Source organism: Lissotriton vulgaris, chromosome 6 (assembly GCF_964263255.1).
Source record: "Lissotriton vulgaris chromosome 6, aLisVul1.2, whole genome shotgun sequence".
Lineage (NCBI taxonomy): Eukaryota > Metazoa > Chordata > Amphibia > Caudata > Salamandridae > Lissotriton > Lissotriton vulgaris.
The window spans coordinates 490,803,466-490,821,717 of NC_141694.1; the positions used below are offsets into that span (position 1 = coordinate 490,803,466).

The 18,252-nt window shown below is 45.2% G+C and overlaps 1 protein-coding gene across 13 annotated transcripts in view; it reads left to right on the forward strand.

Annotated features, from left to right (window-relative positions):
• RIMS1 (regulating synaptic membrane exocytosis 1) overlaps positions 1 to 18,252 on the forward strand; it is a 1,970,833-nt gene that overhangs the window by 866,704 nt on the left and 1,085,877 nt on the right. For all 13 annotated transcript variants that reach the window (XM_086926498.1, XM_086926484.1, XM_086926488.1 and 10 more), the window contains one exon: positions 6,621 to 6,731. In XM_086926498.1, coding sequence (XP_086782624.1) covers positions 6,621 to 6,731 — 111 coding nt within the window. The remainder of the gene's footprint in view (positions 1 to 6,620; positions 6,732 to 18,252) is intronic.

The following is an 18,252-nucleotide window of genomic DNA, read 5'->3' on the forward strand; positions in this document are numbered from 1 at the left end:
AATAAAACAGGATTAAATTTCAATTAGTGAATAAAAAAAACCTGAATATTTTATGTAGAATTTAAAAAAATAGGAAAAGACAAAAAATATTTAAAAAGTTAGGATTACAGTTCTAGATCGCGAACAATGAATGCAGTTAATAGGACATAGTTGTAGGGTGGTTTAACAGGTGTATACTTAAACTAAACAGATTATGGCAAATAGCAGAACGACTTTTGCACTTGGCGCTAAGACGAGCGCTTTTTTAACCTAAGGAGCCAAGCCCAGCCCAAGTACTTTGCCAAGGCTACCACAAAGACCTCTGAGGTGTTAGTCCTGAGCACCTGTATGGCTTCCATTGCTGTTTTATATGGCAAATTTTGGAACAGAGGTTTTAGCCATTTTTTCCGAGGTGCTCCATACCTAGGACAGGCAAAAAGGAAGTGACCTTCTGACTCAATATGACCTAAGCAGCACATACAATAAGGTGATATCCCTGTGGACCATTTGTTCAGAAAGATGTTTAATGGCAAAGCGCCCACTCTAAACTGATGGTACAATTTCTTATCTAGCGGTCGGGAAATAACATCCCAGTATGGCTCTCTCAATAGGTCAATTTTGAATGTTAGAAACCTGCCTGTGAGGTCATTTTTATTGGACAGCATCACTCTTTTTAGGCGGGTAGTGGCCCAATATAGAGATTTAAATTCATCTTTAGGTGGGAAGGGATTAGATTGTGGGGATGACCAAAGATGTTCCAAGCCCATGTCTATCAGAATTGTTTTTACAGCAATGAGCCATGGTATTTTCCCTGAACCCCTGATGGACCTAACTTCTGACAATTCCTTTGCAAAAAGGAATAAGTCTGGGGATGTCCATATTCGTCTCCACAATGCCACTAACCTAAATCTTGCCATTTCATTTATGGGGGGGGTGCCAAGATCTAGGCAGAGAGGGAGCGAGGGTGTAGACTGTGGAAGGCCCACTAGGTTTTGGAGGAATCTACATTGAGTTTTATACAGATTAGACAAGTCCATATGACCCCATAGATCTGCGCCATATAAGATGGCTGTAGAGATTTTAACATCATAGATCTTAAGGGCCGGCAGGACCCGTCTAGTGATTGATTCTTTCTGCTCTTTAACGAGACAGCCAGTAAGCCTGGCAAGTTTGAGTTGTTGCATATTGATCTGATCCTTCCATCTCAGACGGCTATCAAGGGTGACCCCTAGATAGGTCATGGTATCAACCTGTTCAAGGTTTACTCCATTCATCTTCACTGAACTTCGGACTGGGTGGTTTTTTGTGAAGACCATAAATTTTGTTTTCCCCACGTTGACTACCAGGTTGTTGATGGCACAAAACTCCTCAAAGCGGTCCAAAGCCCGCTGTAGTCCGCTGCGTGTTTTAGAGAGGATTAGAGTGTCATCTGCAAAGATGAGTAGCGGGAACCTCATCCCTGCCAACATTGAGGCATCAGTGGGAGTATCCAAGAAAAATTTAACAACTTGGTTGATAAAAAGGAGGAACAGGGTAGGGGCCAGGACACACCCCTGGCGGACGCCTCGGGTTACGGGGAAAGTTTCTGTGACTTGTCCCTGACCCCCCCACCTCACCCTCGCAAAGTTGTCCTCGTGGAGTCTTATAATAAGGTCCAATAATTCGGGTGGGCATCCCAAAGTTACCAGCACACCCCACAACCTGTCCCTGGGCACCAGATCGAAGGCGGACTTCAGATCAATGAATGCAGCATAGATGTTACCACCACCTAACCAAACCTCCTTCCAATAGATCAGGCAGAATCTAAAAACCTGATCTATGGTGCTCATTCCCGATCTGAAGCCCACCTGCATGGGGGACAGGATGTTCTCCATTTCTATCCAACCCTGGACCCTTCCCAAAACCATACGTGCCACTATCTTTTGAATCGAGTCGATTAAACTGATAGGGCGGTAGTTTGCTGGAATAGATTTATCACCCTTTTTATAGACTGGAACTATTTCTGCCCCTTTCCAGGATTTCGGGACTGTAGCTCCAAGTGCCAAAGTATTAGCTATTCTAGTGATATACGGGAGCCACAAAGTGGGATTAGATTTAAAAAGATCCGCCGGGATTAGGTCCATACCGGGGGCTTTGCCTCGGAGAGTAAGTGCCAATGCCAGCTCAACCTCAGCAACCGTAAAGGTGAGTTTCCCGCTTTCTGGGGTCTGCGTGAGTGGATTGCCTGAGGGATTTGAAGTATCATCGTCCCCAGCTCTAAATTGGGCCGAGTAAAATGATACCCAATCCTCGAGTGGCACATTATTTCCGGGTGTAGAAGAGTCGATGTTTTTGCCCCATTTAACCAACTCCCAAAACCTTTTCTGGTTATTAGAGGATGATGCCTCTAAAAGATCTGACCATAACTCATCCTCCCACTCCCTTTTGGCTTTGCTAAGGGTTTTTTTGTAATGGAGTCTAGCAGCTCTCACTTTAACCATGTCCCGAGATTTAATGGCAGAGATGAGAGCTGTATGTGCCTCTCTACAGTCCTTGTTATACCATTTTTGGGGCAAGGGATTAGTTTTAGTAACAACTTTCCTACATGGTTTGGATAGCATTGATTTTAAGCTGTCAAAGCACTTAATATGAACACCCATCACACTATTTGCAGCTCCGATCTCCACCCCCGACATATCTATTTGCAACATTTCATTAAATGCATTTCCTACTACAACATTGATATTATTTAATAAGCATTCATCTTCTATAACCTGTGACCACTTCAATCTCCTCCTATCATTGGTAAGTAGGACATCCCCTGTATAGGTTGCAGATGGTTCCTCCCTTCTATTTAAATCCGGTGTCTTCATCGATAGGGACAGTGGGTTATGATCGCTTTCCGGGCGCTCTAAAACTACCATATCAATTAAGAGAGCCCAATGCTCCATGTCCAGTAAAATATAATCAATGCGGCTTTGCCTATGGCCATTATCAAAAGTGCTTTTTCCCTTCGCATCAGAGGCAGAGCGGCCATTACATGCCCTGAACCCATTTTGTAAGCAAAAGGCCGTCCAGGACACTGCAGCCTCTGTAGCTTTAGCCATCTTCTCCACTTGTAAGTCTGGAATACCCCAAGCAGAATCATCTGCCATAGTCCATGTGTCTCCCATATCTAGCACAGGTTCTATAGTACAATGTAGGTCCCCAGCAATGATGGTAGTAATACCTCCGACCATTTTCGTTATCATGTGATCAACAAGGTTCAACAGGGGTGGGCATCGACCGCCAGGAAGGCCTCTAGCATAGATGTTAATAATATTCATAGCTTGCTTGTTCCCTTTGTTTAAAACAATGGATAACAGATCCTGATTCTCCACTGGGAACTCTGTTGGGTAAAAGCCCAGGGATTGTTTCACCCAGATTAACAAGCAACCTGCGGCCCGCCCTTTACCTCCTTTAGTTGCGGGTTTGAAAAAGTTAGTATAGCCCAGCTTATGGACAGGTTCCGTTGCCCATGTTTCCTGCAACAGGATAATATCGTAGTTGTCCATAAAACTTGACCAATCCGCAGACACAAGGCGTGCCTTAATACCCGCTATGTTCCAGGACAAAATTTTTAGATGGTCATTCAAATTGCCTGGCAACAAAGAGTGTAAGGGCTGTACAGATCCATGAGCAGCCCCTATATCATCATTATCCACTAGATGCTTAACACAGTCTACCGGGGCAGTGATTTTCTCCTCGATCTGGGACCCCTGGGTAACTACGTGTGGTCTAGGGCTGTTTGGCAGATATGTTCGGCCTCCCTCCCCGTCAACTAGATTGGTCAGTTGAATTGGGCATACCACGTTATAATCACTGGGGACTTGGGCTATCACACTACCAGTCGGAGACTCGCTAAAGGTATTGTTAAGTCAATCTATAGCTTCCAAGCCAGAAAGGGGGCCAAAATGATTAAAGAGAAAGGGGCGCTGGCAGTCAATCGGGGTCAGTACCATGGGATGTCTTGCAGCAGGACCTTTACGGAACAGAGGATAGGATTGGAAGGGTATATGCCTGCGCGGGTAGAAGTAGGATAAATCTAGTGTTTGTACATCCCCCTGCCTTGCAAATCTGGGTACTCGTTTAATAGCATCTACTACCCATGAGTCTTTGAACGATATAAGGATACAGTCTCCTTCTAGATCTTTAGCCTCAGGCCCCACCCAATCTACTCTCCTCACATACAATATCTCCGTAGGAGTGGAGGGGGGTAGCGGGCGATTTTTGTTCAGCCAAAAGGTGACTTTATTACGAAGGTCACCATATGATTCCCTAGATCCTGGTTTTAATGGTGCTACGCCTGTCAAAACGATGGTGTGTAAGGCCGCTTCGGGTGGAAGATCAACACTGGGGATGTTTGGCCTTTTACGCCCCCCCTCCCTGCGACTGGTAGAAGCAGTATTTTGAGTTCTTGAAGAAATTGGTGAAGGACGATTTATATTAGATTGTATTTGAGGACCCATGTGTTGGCGCCCAACCATATTTTGTTTAGCCTCTGTTTTCGTTTGGGGCTTTAGTATCTGAGTCTGAGAACTAACACCTGGTTTAGAAGAGATGGTAGAAGAGGTATTGGTTTTTTGACCCCCTTTAGCTATGGTGTTATTTATTCCTGTCGTTTTATTGAGGGAATTTTTGCCGTTTTCCATATTCTTACTAGTAACCTTATTAGGTGCCTTACTTGGTGCTGGTGCATTAACAGTGCCCTTATTATTTAAGCCACACAATGCTTGCAACATTGCGTGGTTTGATTGGATCAGACCCTCCATACTATCGATCTTTGAGGTCATGAGCCTAGTCCGCTCCAGGACTGGTAAAAGTAGTGTTTTAAACATGGCCTCCATTTTTGCCAGCAGAGCCTCATCACTATTGAGGCACATGGGACATGTAGTGGAGGAACCCAAAGCCAAAAGTGAGGGGCATAGCATATTATTATTGTTAGGCACCGAGGGTTTTAGCAGGTTTAATTGGGGCTCGGGCCCCTGGCGCCATTCCCCTTGGACTGTATTTGCTTTATTGGGTGTCATATTTCTTTCCCCTGACATTCTAGAATCCCGTTTTCTCTTTTTGGTATTGGGGGCAGAGTTGGATATAGGTGAATTAGCCTTTACAACAGGATTAGAGATATTGGATTGATTAAGAAGAGGAGTTCCGGATAATTGGCTAAAATCCTGCTCCTCATTAATCACAGAGTCATTATCCACCATCCCAATCTCCTGCGTATCTTTAGAGTCGTTAATACTAAGCCTTTTTTCCATTATTTTATCTCTTGTGGACAGGCTACCCCCAATATTTTCTATATGGACTATTGCGTCCGTAGAGGTGGTATGGACACAATTGAAGGCAGCATGGGGTACAGATGGTGCAGGGGAGACAGATGTAGCTAAAGCCCCCAGCGAGGATCGTTTTCCACTAATCAGGTCTATTGAGAGCCTTTTCTCAACCATGGCAATTTCCTTTTCTAAGATGCCAGTGGCCCGGGTGATAAAAGCGTCCAAGGGGCCAGAGACGACGCCATTAGATGTGTTGATTTGTACAGTACGTTCCTTCCCTGATCTTAATGGCATTTTGGGTGGTCTTCAGAACGTCCAGGGGGAGTGGGCCTGGGCCGGACTCTGCCGTACTCGAACGGCCTCAAACGGCCCGCTCTTTGCCCGGTCTTCGCCCCGGCCGTTGCCCCGCGCGCGTCCCGCGTGCGCGTTGTCCACACAAGCTATGAAGGAAAAACAAGAGGAAGGGGCGGGAAGAGGACCAGCTGCGGCCGATCCACGCCGCTAGGAATGCTGGTCCTCGCAGTCCCGCCTCTACCCCTGTTGACCAGATGACAGCTTGCAAGGGGCGCGTTGGTGCTCAAAGCACGTGAAGGGAGGCAGAAAGGATGTTCCCCAGAGAGAGTCTAAGCCTACGAGCGGCTCCCGCGAAGCGGGGGCCGCGAGGCGTGGCAAAGTGGCCAGACAGCAACAACACAGGAACAGCGCTTCTTTGCAGGAAGGGTCCCAAGGCTCACTCACTCCACACAGATTTTAAAGAGGAGGAGGAGGGGGCGGGAAGAGGACCAGCTGCAGCCGATCCACGCCGCTAGGAATGCTGGTCCTCGCAGTCCCGCCTCTACCCCTGTTGACCAGATGACAGCTTGCAAGGGGCGCGTTGGTGCTCAAAGCGCGTGAAGGGAGGCAGAAAGGATGTTCCCCAGAGAGAGTCTAAGCCTACGAGCGGCTCCAGCGAAGCGGGGGCCGCGAGGCGTGGGAAAGTGGCCAGACAGCAACAACACAGGAACAGCGCTTCTTTGCAGGAAGGGTCCTATCTATTCAAAGCGTATATCCTGTCGTTTGAGAATGACATTGATGTAATTCCTTGTGCTTACAAAATAACCTAATTCATGTATTTACTAGACTAGATCTAGGAGATGCTCTGCCTGATTATTATCATCATTTTATAGGTGTATGTAAATACTCTAATCGTTAATTAAATAGCTAACATCTTCAATTATAAGTATCGAGCAAGCCCTTGTTACTTGGAAGAATGTTATTCAGTGCTTGTTTTAAATGGGTTATGTTTTGAGAGGAGACAATGATTTCTAAGCAGAATTTGTTAAACTGAAGTTTTTGTGTTTTTATTAGCATCCTGTAACATGGCAGCCATCGAAGGAAGGAGATCGGCTGATTGGACGTGTTATCCTTAACAAGAGGACTAGCATGCCAAAAGAGTCCGGTGCCCTGCTGGGATTGAAAGTAAGTATGCTGCGGATAGAACCTTCTCCAAATGAGACATTTAAAGAGTTTTATTAGCTAGTAAATAGTAGTTAAAACTTGGAAATCATGATAACGTCATGGATCGTTTTGAGTACCCATTCCAAATAAAACATGGTAAACTTGCCTTGCCTTCTCTACTCATTACGGAAATTCATACATTATGACCCACTCCATTCCTATAGTCATCCTTGCCTGGCGACTCAAATGCAGAAATTCAAACAAAAAATGTGTTTGGTTGTCAGGGGAGGCGTATTTTAAATTACGTTTAAATCTGTTTATTTGCTTCTTACAATGCAGAGAGCCGCCTCCATCCAAAGGCTGGTAATCATAATGAGCTGGATGGTACTGAAATTAAAATAAAAAAACAAGAAAGAGGAAACAAGGCCCAATGTCCCATAATGGAGTCCACCCTCTTTCCAAATAATTGGACCAATTAGTCTGTGTTCTAATTTGTTTTTCCACCTTATTTGGGCCACTGTGGCAGTGTGGCAGTGTGATCATTCTTTGAAGTAGCTTATCGAGGTAAAAGACCGGATGTTTGTCGTCGGATTTGGAGGTGAGACTGTTCTTAAATGGGGTTAGCAGGCAGGCAGCAAGGCCTCTTATGCAGGTTGTGTCACCCAGTTGCATATCTGCATATGTCACATTTGCTCCTTCTGTGGTAGGCCAGAGTGTCTCTTTAATTGTACAAAGGACTGCAACAAGGACGGCAACCCATTGCAGACAAAGAGGTCTCCTGTAGGCTTACAGTTCGCTAACTGCCATGTCCAGAAGTCATTGCTGTTCCTGACTGACAGGGATTTGGGGTTGCCTATTTTATGGGTCATTGGGTAGGGCAAGGACTTCAATCCTATTGTGAGAGTCACAGCATCGAATGCTGCCATAGTGGCCTGTATTATTGCAGAGCTATACACTCCCCTAGGACTGTGCCTCTTGTGTAACTAAGGTATCTTCCACACATTAATGCTGGCTACAGTTTTTCTTGGAGGTCTTGCAATGCCATTATCGCAGTTCAGTGCGTGTGCAGTATGACTTAGCCCTCCCTCCTCCAGTCAGGCATTTTGTTGTTGCTTCGGCACTCTGGATTTTTTCCCTTTCTATTAACCTTAAACTTCGATATGCAGCCCTGCATCATGGGAAGTGTTCCCCGGGGTGGCTGGAGGGGCACAACCTGCAATAGGGCGTCAACCTTCACTATGTATAGTTATTTAAGTAGAAGGGTCATCTTAACAGCTGCTATACATTCCATGTGTGAGAGTCCCCCCCCATCTGCCAACTCTGTAGAATCCTACCTGCTGTGCGGAGGAGGTCAGTATAGTGTTGGCTGTGCGCTCTACTATTGAACAGAGTTTAATGCCTAAGTAGGTGATATATCGGTGTGCCCACGTGAAGGGTCACTTTTCCTGAAGGGCCATTCATTGCATCCAGATGACATTGATTCCCAAAACCTGTGATTTTTTCTTATTCCCCTTGAACCCCAACACTTGGCCGAATGTGTCTAATTCGTAGAGTATGACTGGAAATGTGGTCAGTGGATTAGTTAGCATCAAGAGGACGCCGTCTGCATAGAATGCTATCTTGTGCTCCATTGTACAGGATGTAATTCCTCAGATTTTGTGGGTTTCTACGTATTACCTCAGTTATGGGTTCCATATATTGGCCAAGCAAAAATGGGGACAGGGGACTGCTCTGCTGTATTCCCCTCTGTATTGGAATAGGGCCTAGAGTTGTGCCGTTAATTCGTCCCCAGACATCTGTATGGTTGTAGCCACTAAACACCCATCTCTGGGATTTGGTTCCCATTTCACTCCTATCAAGAACCTCCCGGAGGAGGGGTCCTTGGACTCTATCGAGTGACTTCTCAGCTTCGATAGATAATAGGAAGGCTGTTAATTTGGTGCATGCTGGTTTGTCCATGATGTGTAATGTGCTTTTTGTGTTGTTGGCATCCTCTTTCTGGAATTATCCTTGTTTTGCCTGGGCCTACGAGGTCTTGCATAAAGGGAGCTAATTGCCAGGCCATGATGTCCTCCATTACACAGTACAGACTGAAGGGTCCTTGCCGGTTTGGGTATAATTGTGAATGCTGCCGTTTGCATCACGGTGGTCAGAGGTATGATGTCTTCAAAAGAGTTATAGAGCTTATCCAGTAAAGGAGGTAATAGTGGACAGAACATATTGTAAAAGGCTGCTCTAAACCCATTGGAGCCTGGAACCTTCCCAGTATGTAGTTTGGAGATACTAGTTATCACTTCCTCCCCTGTTATGTCTCCCTTCAATGTTTCAGATAGGTGTTTTGTGAGAGTTGGTAGTGGAGTTGCGTCCAGGTAGCGGGAGGGTTCTGAAGTATTTTGCATGGAGGAGTATATTTCGGAAAGCTTCAGCTATCCCCTCCGAGGTGTTTGCAGTGTCTCCTGTCTGGGTGATCATTTGGGACACTATCTCTCTGCTGTGTGCCCTGAGTTTGCAAGCAAGCAGTTTGCCTACTTTGTATTCCCCAGTTTAAAATATGTGTTTGGTATGCAGTAATGCATACCCCATGACCTTCCAGTCCAGTGCTTTAAGCTGTTGCCTTGCTACTGTGAGACCTCTCTAGCGCCTGATCCCTTATGCTGGGTCTTTAGGTTATTCACCTTGCCCTCCAGTTTCCTATGCTTTGCCCTCTTGTCCGCGTTAAATTTAGCCACGAGAGCCATAAGTTTCTCTTGAGCACCGCCTTCAGAGCATCCCAGAGACTGGCAATTTATGAGGCTGATCCTACATTCTCCGTCAAATAGGTTGTGATACGACTGCAGGTAGACTCTTTAATGTCTGTTCACTTAACAAGGTTGTCATTCACTCTCCAGTGTCCTATGGGTAAGGGTGTTTGTCTAGGTCTTTTATAGTGAGTAGTACAGTTAGGGATATGACCCCAATGTTGACCTGCTTTGTCCTTAGTACATAATTACGGTGCACATGTCATGCCCCTACATATATTTTTAATTTTTTTATTTATTTGAGTTTTATATAGCGCTGGCTAGACCCGGAGGTATCGGAGCGCTTTACATGAGGAAGTTACATTAGTTACAAGTTACACAATGTTACAAATGATACATCAATTACGAGTTATATCTGTTGGTTGTTGGCGTGTGGAAGGGTAAGGGAAATAGTGTAAAAGTGTAACCAGGTGGGAGATACAGCCGAGAGATGAAGGGAAAGTCTGTCCAATGTCTGGCTGGGTAGGTGACGGCTGAGGGGGAAGTCCGCAGCCCATCTCCGCTATAGCTATCAAGGTAGCTCCTCCAGACATCGTCCAGTATGTTAAGTCTCCACGGTCGGTGGTTAGATTTACGGGTTCAATGTCATGATGGGTGAGCCGGAGGGGGTGGAAGGTGGGGTAAATGAGCAAGGTCTGGTCGATCTCCACTGTAGGTGTTGTCATATTCATACCCTCTGAATGGCATGGACGTCGCCCACCGCTACTCATCTCTCCTGCTGACATTAAAGTGAGTACTCCCCCTCTGGGTACGGCCTCATCGATTTGCTGGGCTTGGGTTTGAACTGCACTAGGTGCATTTTTAGGGTCAGAGGGGTTCGGGTGTTTCCTACAGCGTTTCCTGCAGTGAAAGCCGGTGTCCACAGGGGAGGAGCCACCCCTAGTCTCGGCCATAGGTTAGCGTCAGGGTTATATATAGACCAACGAAAGATCAATCCAGTATTTACGAGGCAAGGCTTGTGCCAATTCACATTGAACAATAACGATTAGACACAACACGGAACAGTCTGCAATCAATCACTATATTCTTAATCATATAATCCAAGTCATACACAAGATTGAGAATTGTACTTTCATATATGGCTGTTATTCAGAGATAAATAACCAAGTGACTTTGTGACAAGGTGACACAATGTGAACAAAAAAATCTAACAACAAAAATCAATGAATGACAGACATACTACAGAGCAAAAGTGTTCTGGAAAAATGTCAAGAAGAAGAAGAATACTTTATTTGATTTGTTAAAATCATAAAAGGGTGGAACTTACCACCATATAATACATCAGCATCTTTGAATCAGAATAAAACAACATGAAACAGCATCTTTAAATCAGCATACAACATAATACAACACTAGCCCCCATGTCCTGAGCGATTTTGCACAAATATACATAATAGATAAAAATGGGGGAAGAGTTTTTAAATGTTCAAAAGTAAAAGGAAACAGGGGTAGGACTATTGTAAGGCAGACGCCCTCTCGTTGGGGTGTAGGGGCCTGCAACTGACTGTTATACCAGGGGGTGCTGCACAAAAAGCAGCTTATATTTGATTAGATGTAACTGTTCCCTCTTATCCCAAATAAAAAGCTTGCAGTGTATAAAAATAACAGAGAAGGGAAGGGAAGAAGGGTGGCTGTAAGAAGAATAAGGGAGGATGTGTTTTCAGCTACAGGGAGTCCATTAGTCCCAGACCCTCTTTTGCTGCCGTCTTTTTTTCAATCTCTTGAGCAGCAAATACCAGGAATTTTACGGTTTTACAGGAAAGTTGTATTGAGGACCCGCTAAGGCATTTTATCACAGCCGCCCTGCAGGTCCTGACTTGTATTTCTCTTAAGAATGGCTTCAGGAGGATCTTTCTTAGATTTTGTAAGGCCGGGCAAATACATATTAGATGCAGTAACGGCTCTGCTCCTTTGTTAAAGAGGCGACAATCCAAAGTTGACCAGGTCCGTAGCCATGTAGGGGTAAGGTCTTTGCTCGGGAACCACCCCAACCTCAGTAGACTTAGTTTCCTCTTGTAATGGTCCCTAAAACATTCTTGTAAATAGGATTGTTGTTTCAGTTGGTTGTATGTTGGCATCACGAACCAAGCATGACTTTTGCCAGCCGCTAATCCTTTGTCTATTTGCAGGGATGTTTGTTTGACGACTTTGTTGGTGATTTTTTTAAAAGCTGTATATGTCATTGGTGAGTGCCAAGCTTCTTCCAGATTTAGCGATAGGAGTGCTTGCCTAAGACTTGCACGTGGAATTGGTCTGCCTGGCCTGTTTTTCGACCTCTTCCCAACAGTCATGGGCGAACGTGTTCTCTTCAGCGTCCCTCATGCGCCAGTAATATTTGGCCAAGACCCCTTGTCTAGCCAGGATCTGATTTGTTAAACCATATTCCAGGCGTATTTGTGCTTTGGAAATATGTCGCGGAATTGAGAAGTTTTTTAAACAATCTTGATTGGGCAAGGTTGAGCAAAGTTGAGTCCTTGGTGGCCATCATTTCCAAGCCTTATGTGATTGAAGGCGAACATTTTGCTACTATGACCTTTAGCAAATGACCAGTTGAGCTTCCGCTGAGTTTTTTTTTGTATGGTTTTGAAGGCGAATTGGAGTTGTTTTGCTTTTGAGTTCCCATAGTCTAAATGGTGTTTGTACTTTAATTGGCAGTCTAATAGGATGCCCAAATATTTGTATTCATCCACTTGGGTTAGAATACAAGAATTTATCCTCCAAACAAATTTTGGTCGTTTTTTGCGAGAGCTGGAGAAACATAGGACATTAGATTTTTTAAGATTTATTATTAATTGTGCATTAGAAATGTACAGTGCCAGTTGAGAGATTAGCCGTTGTAGACCAAGTAGAGTTTGTGAAAGAAGCACAATATCATCAGCATATTGCAGGCTCGCTATGGGTGTTTGTCCCAGTTTCGGTGGATTGCCCTGGACTGTGCATAGTTGGACCTTTAGGTCGGCGGTGTAGATATTAAATAGGCTGGGAGCCAACACACATCCTTGCTTTAGCCCGTTAAGTGTTGGAAATGTCGTTGTTAAGCACCGACCATCCCCTTTTTTATTTGGACCCAAGTATGGGAATATAAATTGATGATTGCTACCAATAATTTGGGAGGGACGCCCCAGGGTTTCATTTTTGCCCATAATTTAGGTCTTGGCACTTTATCAAAGGCAGCTTTGAGGTCAAGAAAGCATGTGTATAGAAAGTTAGAGTTGTCAATTGCTTTCTTAGCTAGGAGAGTTAGTGCTGATAGGTTTGTTAGGGTACCCATTCCGGCCCGGAATCCTGTTTGCGTCATTGGGATCATGTTTTTACTTCTGACCCAAGTCTCCATATCTGCCAATAAGTTGGATGCGTAGATCTTGGCCTTAACGTCTACTAGGGCTATTAACCTTTAGTTGTTAGGGTCTGAACGAGTCCCCGATTTGTAAATTGGTTGTATAATGCTGCCCCTCCAAGAGTCAGGAATATTCCCGGTGCTTAAGCTGTTACTGAACAAGAGGGATAAGTGGCTGGACCAAAACGTAGGATCATGCCTAAATAGCGCGTTGGGTAGGTCATTTGGTCCGGGGGCCCCATCCGCTCTCAGGTGATTTATAGTCCTCAGAACCTGCTTTGGGGTAATCTGCGCTGTTTCTCCTATATGCTCCAAAATGGGGCACTTACAGCTTTCTTTAATTTGAAATGACTGTGTTGGGTCCGTGACTTGAGCTACCACCCGTACCAGACTGTGGGTGCGAGATTAATCTTTTTGCAAGCTGGAATTCCAAGCTTCTGGGGTTGTTCTCGAACTGGGGGTCGAATTGAGCTCTATTGGGTTCGCAGTTGTGTTATCTATGCGAGTATCCAATGTGAAATTATATGTTGAATCGATGTGTGCGCTCCATATTTGATCTGTCATGTCCGAGTTAAACTGCCGCTGTTTGCCATTTAGCATGAGGTTTATTTTAGCCCAGAACTGTTTGGAGTTCCGCTGCTTGTTGGCATGGAGTATCGTGGACTCCAAGTATTCCTTATACTTTTGCTTGGCCGCCTTGGTTTCACGTTTTAGCTCCTTTTTTAGATTTCCTATCGATTTGAGAGTTTGTTGTGATAAGTGGGGGTCCTTTATTCGAATAGACCTTAGGTATCTATTCAGCCGTTTTTTTATTGGGCGCATTTTTGACGTATACCACTTCTCTCCTCCGTTTCTTGTTATTTTATGTCCTCTGCATTTGTTTTGGTGTTTTTTGTTGATATTAACTACGAAGGACTCCCAGGCCTTTACTGGGTCTTGAGCTTCTGCTGATGGTGAGAGCAATAATCAACATGTCTCCATTAAATTAGAAATATTATATTTGTTCCAGTTTAATCTCTGTGAATTAAAAAGTTGAGTGTTCAATGTGAAAGGGTGCGCCTGCTCCGACCCTTTTAGATTAATCAATAATGTGAAGACCTGGGGAAAGTTGTCGCTTTCAACCCGTTCCAGGATATGGAAATCGCTAATATAAGAAAATAGATCAGGGTCTACTAATATGTAATCTATTGTAGAGCCTGTATTCCTAGTGACCCTCGTTAGGGCTGCTGGTCTATCCAAGGGGCCCCTTCCATTTAGCGTGTGCTGAAAGAGGGCTTCCAATTCTGCTGCACATTTCTTCCCCATTGCATCTTGTCTACTTTGATTGCCCTCTCGTGGCTGTATGAAGGTCGCTAGGTTTCCCTCCTGTCCTTGGATTAGGTTCATGTTGAAGTCACCCGTTATTATCATGTTGTCACTTTTTTAGGTAGTTTTCAGCATATTGATTGCAGCTATTAGTTGCTTAATTCTTTTCCCTTTGTATTTTCCCCCTGGGTGCATGTATACATTTAGAATTAGTAAATCCATGGTGGGAGAGATTTCGATTTTAATGCATTGCATCCATGGTGAGCCTAGATCGATACTGGCATCTCTCCAAGGGAAATCAGTAGGTATAAAAATAGATCGCCCTCCTTTTGCCCTACCATGCCGTGCCTCCTTTTGTGCTGGAATGAAGTGTTCTTTGTATCCCACAAGTGGTGAGTTATTTGTCTGCCAGGTTTCCTGAAGCAGAAATATGTTAAATTGGGTGATGAACTCTAGGAAATCATCTTCCTTCAGCTTTGTACCTAATCCATTGATGTTCCAAGAACAGATCTTGCAACCCTGCTCTTTTCCTGCAGTTAGTCTTCGGTTAGTTCATTCTACGCTCCTCTGTTTTAGATCCAGGGGAGCTTGTCGGTGCCTCTCAAGTGTGACTTCTTCATGGCGAGCAACTGTGATTGTAATTTGCCTAGATAGGTGACCTTCTTCTGCCATGGTACTTCTTTGGTCTGGGCCTTTCGCACTTTTTAGAAGACTCTGTTTCGGACTTTGTTTCTGGAGCGGACTAGGATATCGGGCAGGCTCCACCTTTATTAACTCTATACCCCATAGGGAGAATTCCTCCCTATACTGCAGAATTTGTTCTGTGAAGCTGTTTTCGGTCCATGTTATAATTGTAGATTCCGGGCCTGGTTGGTGAGGATTTGGTTTAAATTCAATTGATTCCAAATCACCTGATTTTATATGACGCAGGCCTGGTAATTCTTCTAAGAGTTTTAAGATGGACCTTCTATTCAAGATGTCATGTGGCCCTCTCGAGCTGTATCGCGGAATTAGTTGAACTTTTTTGCTTGGTATGAATCTTATTGGGTCTGTGTATCTTTTGTTCCCACCGTTGCTTGGAGTGGCTGTGTCTGCCCGACTAACATCCGGGTCAAGTGGAGCAGAGTTGGGTTGATGTTGAGAACAATTTCTCTCAAGAATGTTGGGGTTCGCAGCTGGTGGGACTTGTGTTTCTCCCGATGGCGGTGCCAGATTCTTTCCTCCATTGGGCTTAATATGTTTGTCTGAATCGTCTTGGCTGCTGTTGGGGGTCGCTTGTGTGGTAGAGAAACTAATATTTGCTTTATTCGCATGCACAGTGTCTGTATGTTTTGGTATTCCTGGGCTCAATGGTTTAGGTTCTTCTTTCCCTACCGGGATATTAAATATACTGAAAACTTTCCTCGATTGCTGGGTTGGGCTAGTTTGTTCGGTTGGGCCGAGTGAAGTAGTGAGCTCCTTCATTAAGGAGTTGACAGTTGGAATTGACCCAAGTGCCGGCTTTGTTTTATTTTGAGAGGGGTCTCCCTCAGTCCGCGTTATCATTAGAATCAAAGTTGGTTTTCTGAGCATGTGTTTCCGGCGGCCCTCGAATGTTTGGTTTGGTTTTCCTTGCTTTTTTCAAGCGCTTCCTTTCTCTCTTTGTAAGGGAGGTTGCCAGCTTCATTTGTTTGGGGCTTGTTTGACCTTTTGTTAGCGGATCCAGGTTATATGGTGCATCCTCTCCCGCATCAGACTGAGCTTGTTCGTCTAAGATTGCTGACATCTTGATGTCATCTGGAGTGGAAGAGCTTGGTGTTCTAGCACTTCTAGGCTCTGTTTATTGCTCCTTCCACCGTTTTCCCTGCCACTTCCCTCCTGGCCGTCGTGTTCAATTCTTTCCTGGTTGGTGGTTGTGCTGATCTCTTTAGGTAATTCCAACCCCTAATATCTGTGGCATCAACATAGGTACAGCTGCCAATTTGTCAATTATTTGGGGACAATGGCAAGTGTGAAAAATAGTGTCCTTGTCGAGTTGCACCTTTTTTTACCATGGTGTTGAGGTCCTGTAAATTTGCTTCTATCCCCTGGACGTGAATAGCCAAGATGTTAAGCAGATCGACTTGCGTGTCTAGTTTGTCCGCATGGTAGGACATTGCTCTGCCTATGGTTTCCATGGTGTTTAATAGTTGCGGCCATATAGTGGTCGTAGGTGAAATTTTCGGTGTTTCCCCCTGTATTTGGCTTAGAAGGGGTGAGTATTCAAGATGCTCGGGGTCTTCTGTGTAGGTGTTACACTCATGCGGTTGTTTACTCCTCTGAGGTGTCGTGTTTTGAGTACCCTCTTCCTTTCCTGAACATAGCTAATTTGTTTGTAGAGGATGGCTCCTGCTTTGTTTGAGGTCTACTGTTCCTTTTCCTTCTTGTGACTTTGAAGTTTTGATGTCATCAATTTCTAACCCTAAAAGGAGAGTACTATGGTTTTCTACCATATTGTCTTGTTCCGGTGAAAGTTGGCCTCTCATTAGACTGGAAAAATGAACCATTGTAAATGCGCTTGGTTCTTGATAGAGGTTTTGATTGTGCAGAATGCCTCCTTCTGCTTCATTTGCTGACTTTTTCTGGGCTGACCAGTGGCTATGCTGCGAGAAAACGAGATCGCTGCTCGTGTCGGGATCCCGGTGGACGAGGGTACAAGCCATTTCGGGATGAATTCCTTGTTGAGCCTGGGAAGGTAGTTGGGCTAAGGGTGAGTCTAATCCTTTGACTGGTTGTGACCTGCTTTGGTCATCTGACCCAGGAAGGCCGGGGACCACACCCACTGGGTTTCCTGTTGTTTTTATTTTGAGGGCACTACTTGTGGAGAAGTGTGGCTCAATGGTTAGAGTGGCAGACCCTGATGCAGAGGTCTAGCCCGGGACCAGGGTTCAATTCCCCGCCTCGGTGGGTCTTGGGCTCAAAAATTCCACGGATCTGATAATTCTCGCCTCGGTGCCTATTCCAATCATGGAGTCCCATTCTGCAACTCTGGGCAATAGCTTGCTTAAACTCCACAACGGCCCCCACAACGCTAAGGATGCCTGGCCTCCACCTTGGGGGTGCCCAGGAGTGGATGCCTCACAGGGAAAGCCAGGATGGGTTCCACAGCGGTATTCGTACAGGCGCCTTGAGACCCTTGCGGGTAGTAGTGCGCTATACAAGTATCAATTTACATTTTTACATTTTGCTAGGCTCGCTTTTGCTCCTTAATTTATTCCATGAGGGTGTTGATTTGTCACTATTATACATGGTATCCGTTGAAACCTTATGTTTTTCAACAATAGCGTTGGACCTGTTGTTTTCCGTGTCCTCCTTGCTGCTCCCTGTAGAAAGTCTATGGCATACTTTAAGAAAGTCGGAAATTAGCACCCGTTTGCTGGCTTTAAAGCCTGGGCCTGGCGCATTGTGGATTATGGCGGCTATTGCGTCATTGTCTGTTCCTCCCTTGTTAGTATTTGCTGGTCTGCTTTCTATGTTGTCCCTGTAGGTATCCTTTGCAACAATGGGAGCTGGGGCGGGGCTCCCTGACCCTTGTTTTAAACCGTCAAAGGACCCTGAAGGATCTGTGTGTAGGTCTGGCACATTGTCTAGTCCGTTGTCTGACTCTTTCAGAGATGTTGACCTTTGGAAGCTCATGCCCCTGCCCCTGGCTGTTCCTGCATCTGCCACTTTGTTTGTGCTCGGTGGGCTCCCTCTTCCTTTTTTTATCTTCCCCTATGGTTTTTCTTCACCACCTCGAAGCTTCCCTGATCTCATGATCTGTTTGTTAAGGAGAGGCTCTTGACTGCCCTTAGTTGTTGAATAAGGATTCCTGGTTGTCTCTTAATTAGTCCGGAGGCCCCCTGAACAGTGTATTTCCTGGTTAAACTGGGGGTCTTCTTTTCTTTGTATTTGATATGACCTTAGGGAGGGCAAGGGCTCAGGACCTCCGCACGATGCTTCTGCGACCCCCCCTCCTTCACTGCTTTCGCTGCTCTTGTCATTTGGTGGCCCGCTTGTTGGCTTCCTTGTAGGCTGCACCCCCCCCGCTGGTCTCCCTCTGTGCTACAAACACCCCCTTCCGACTCGCTCACCTCTCCATGGG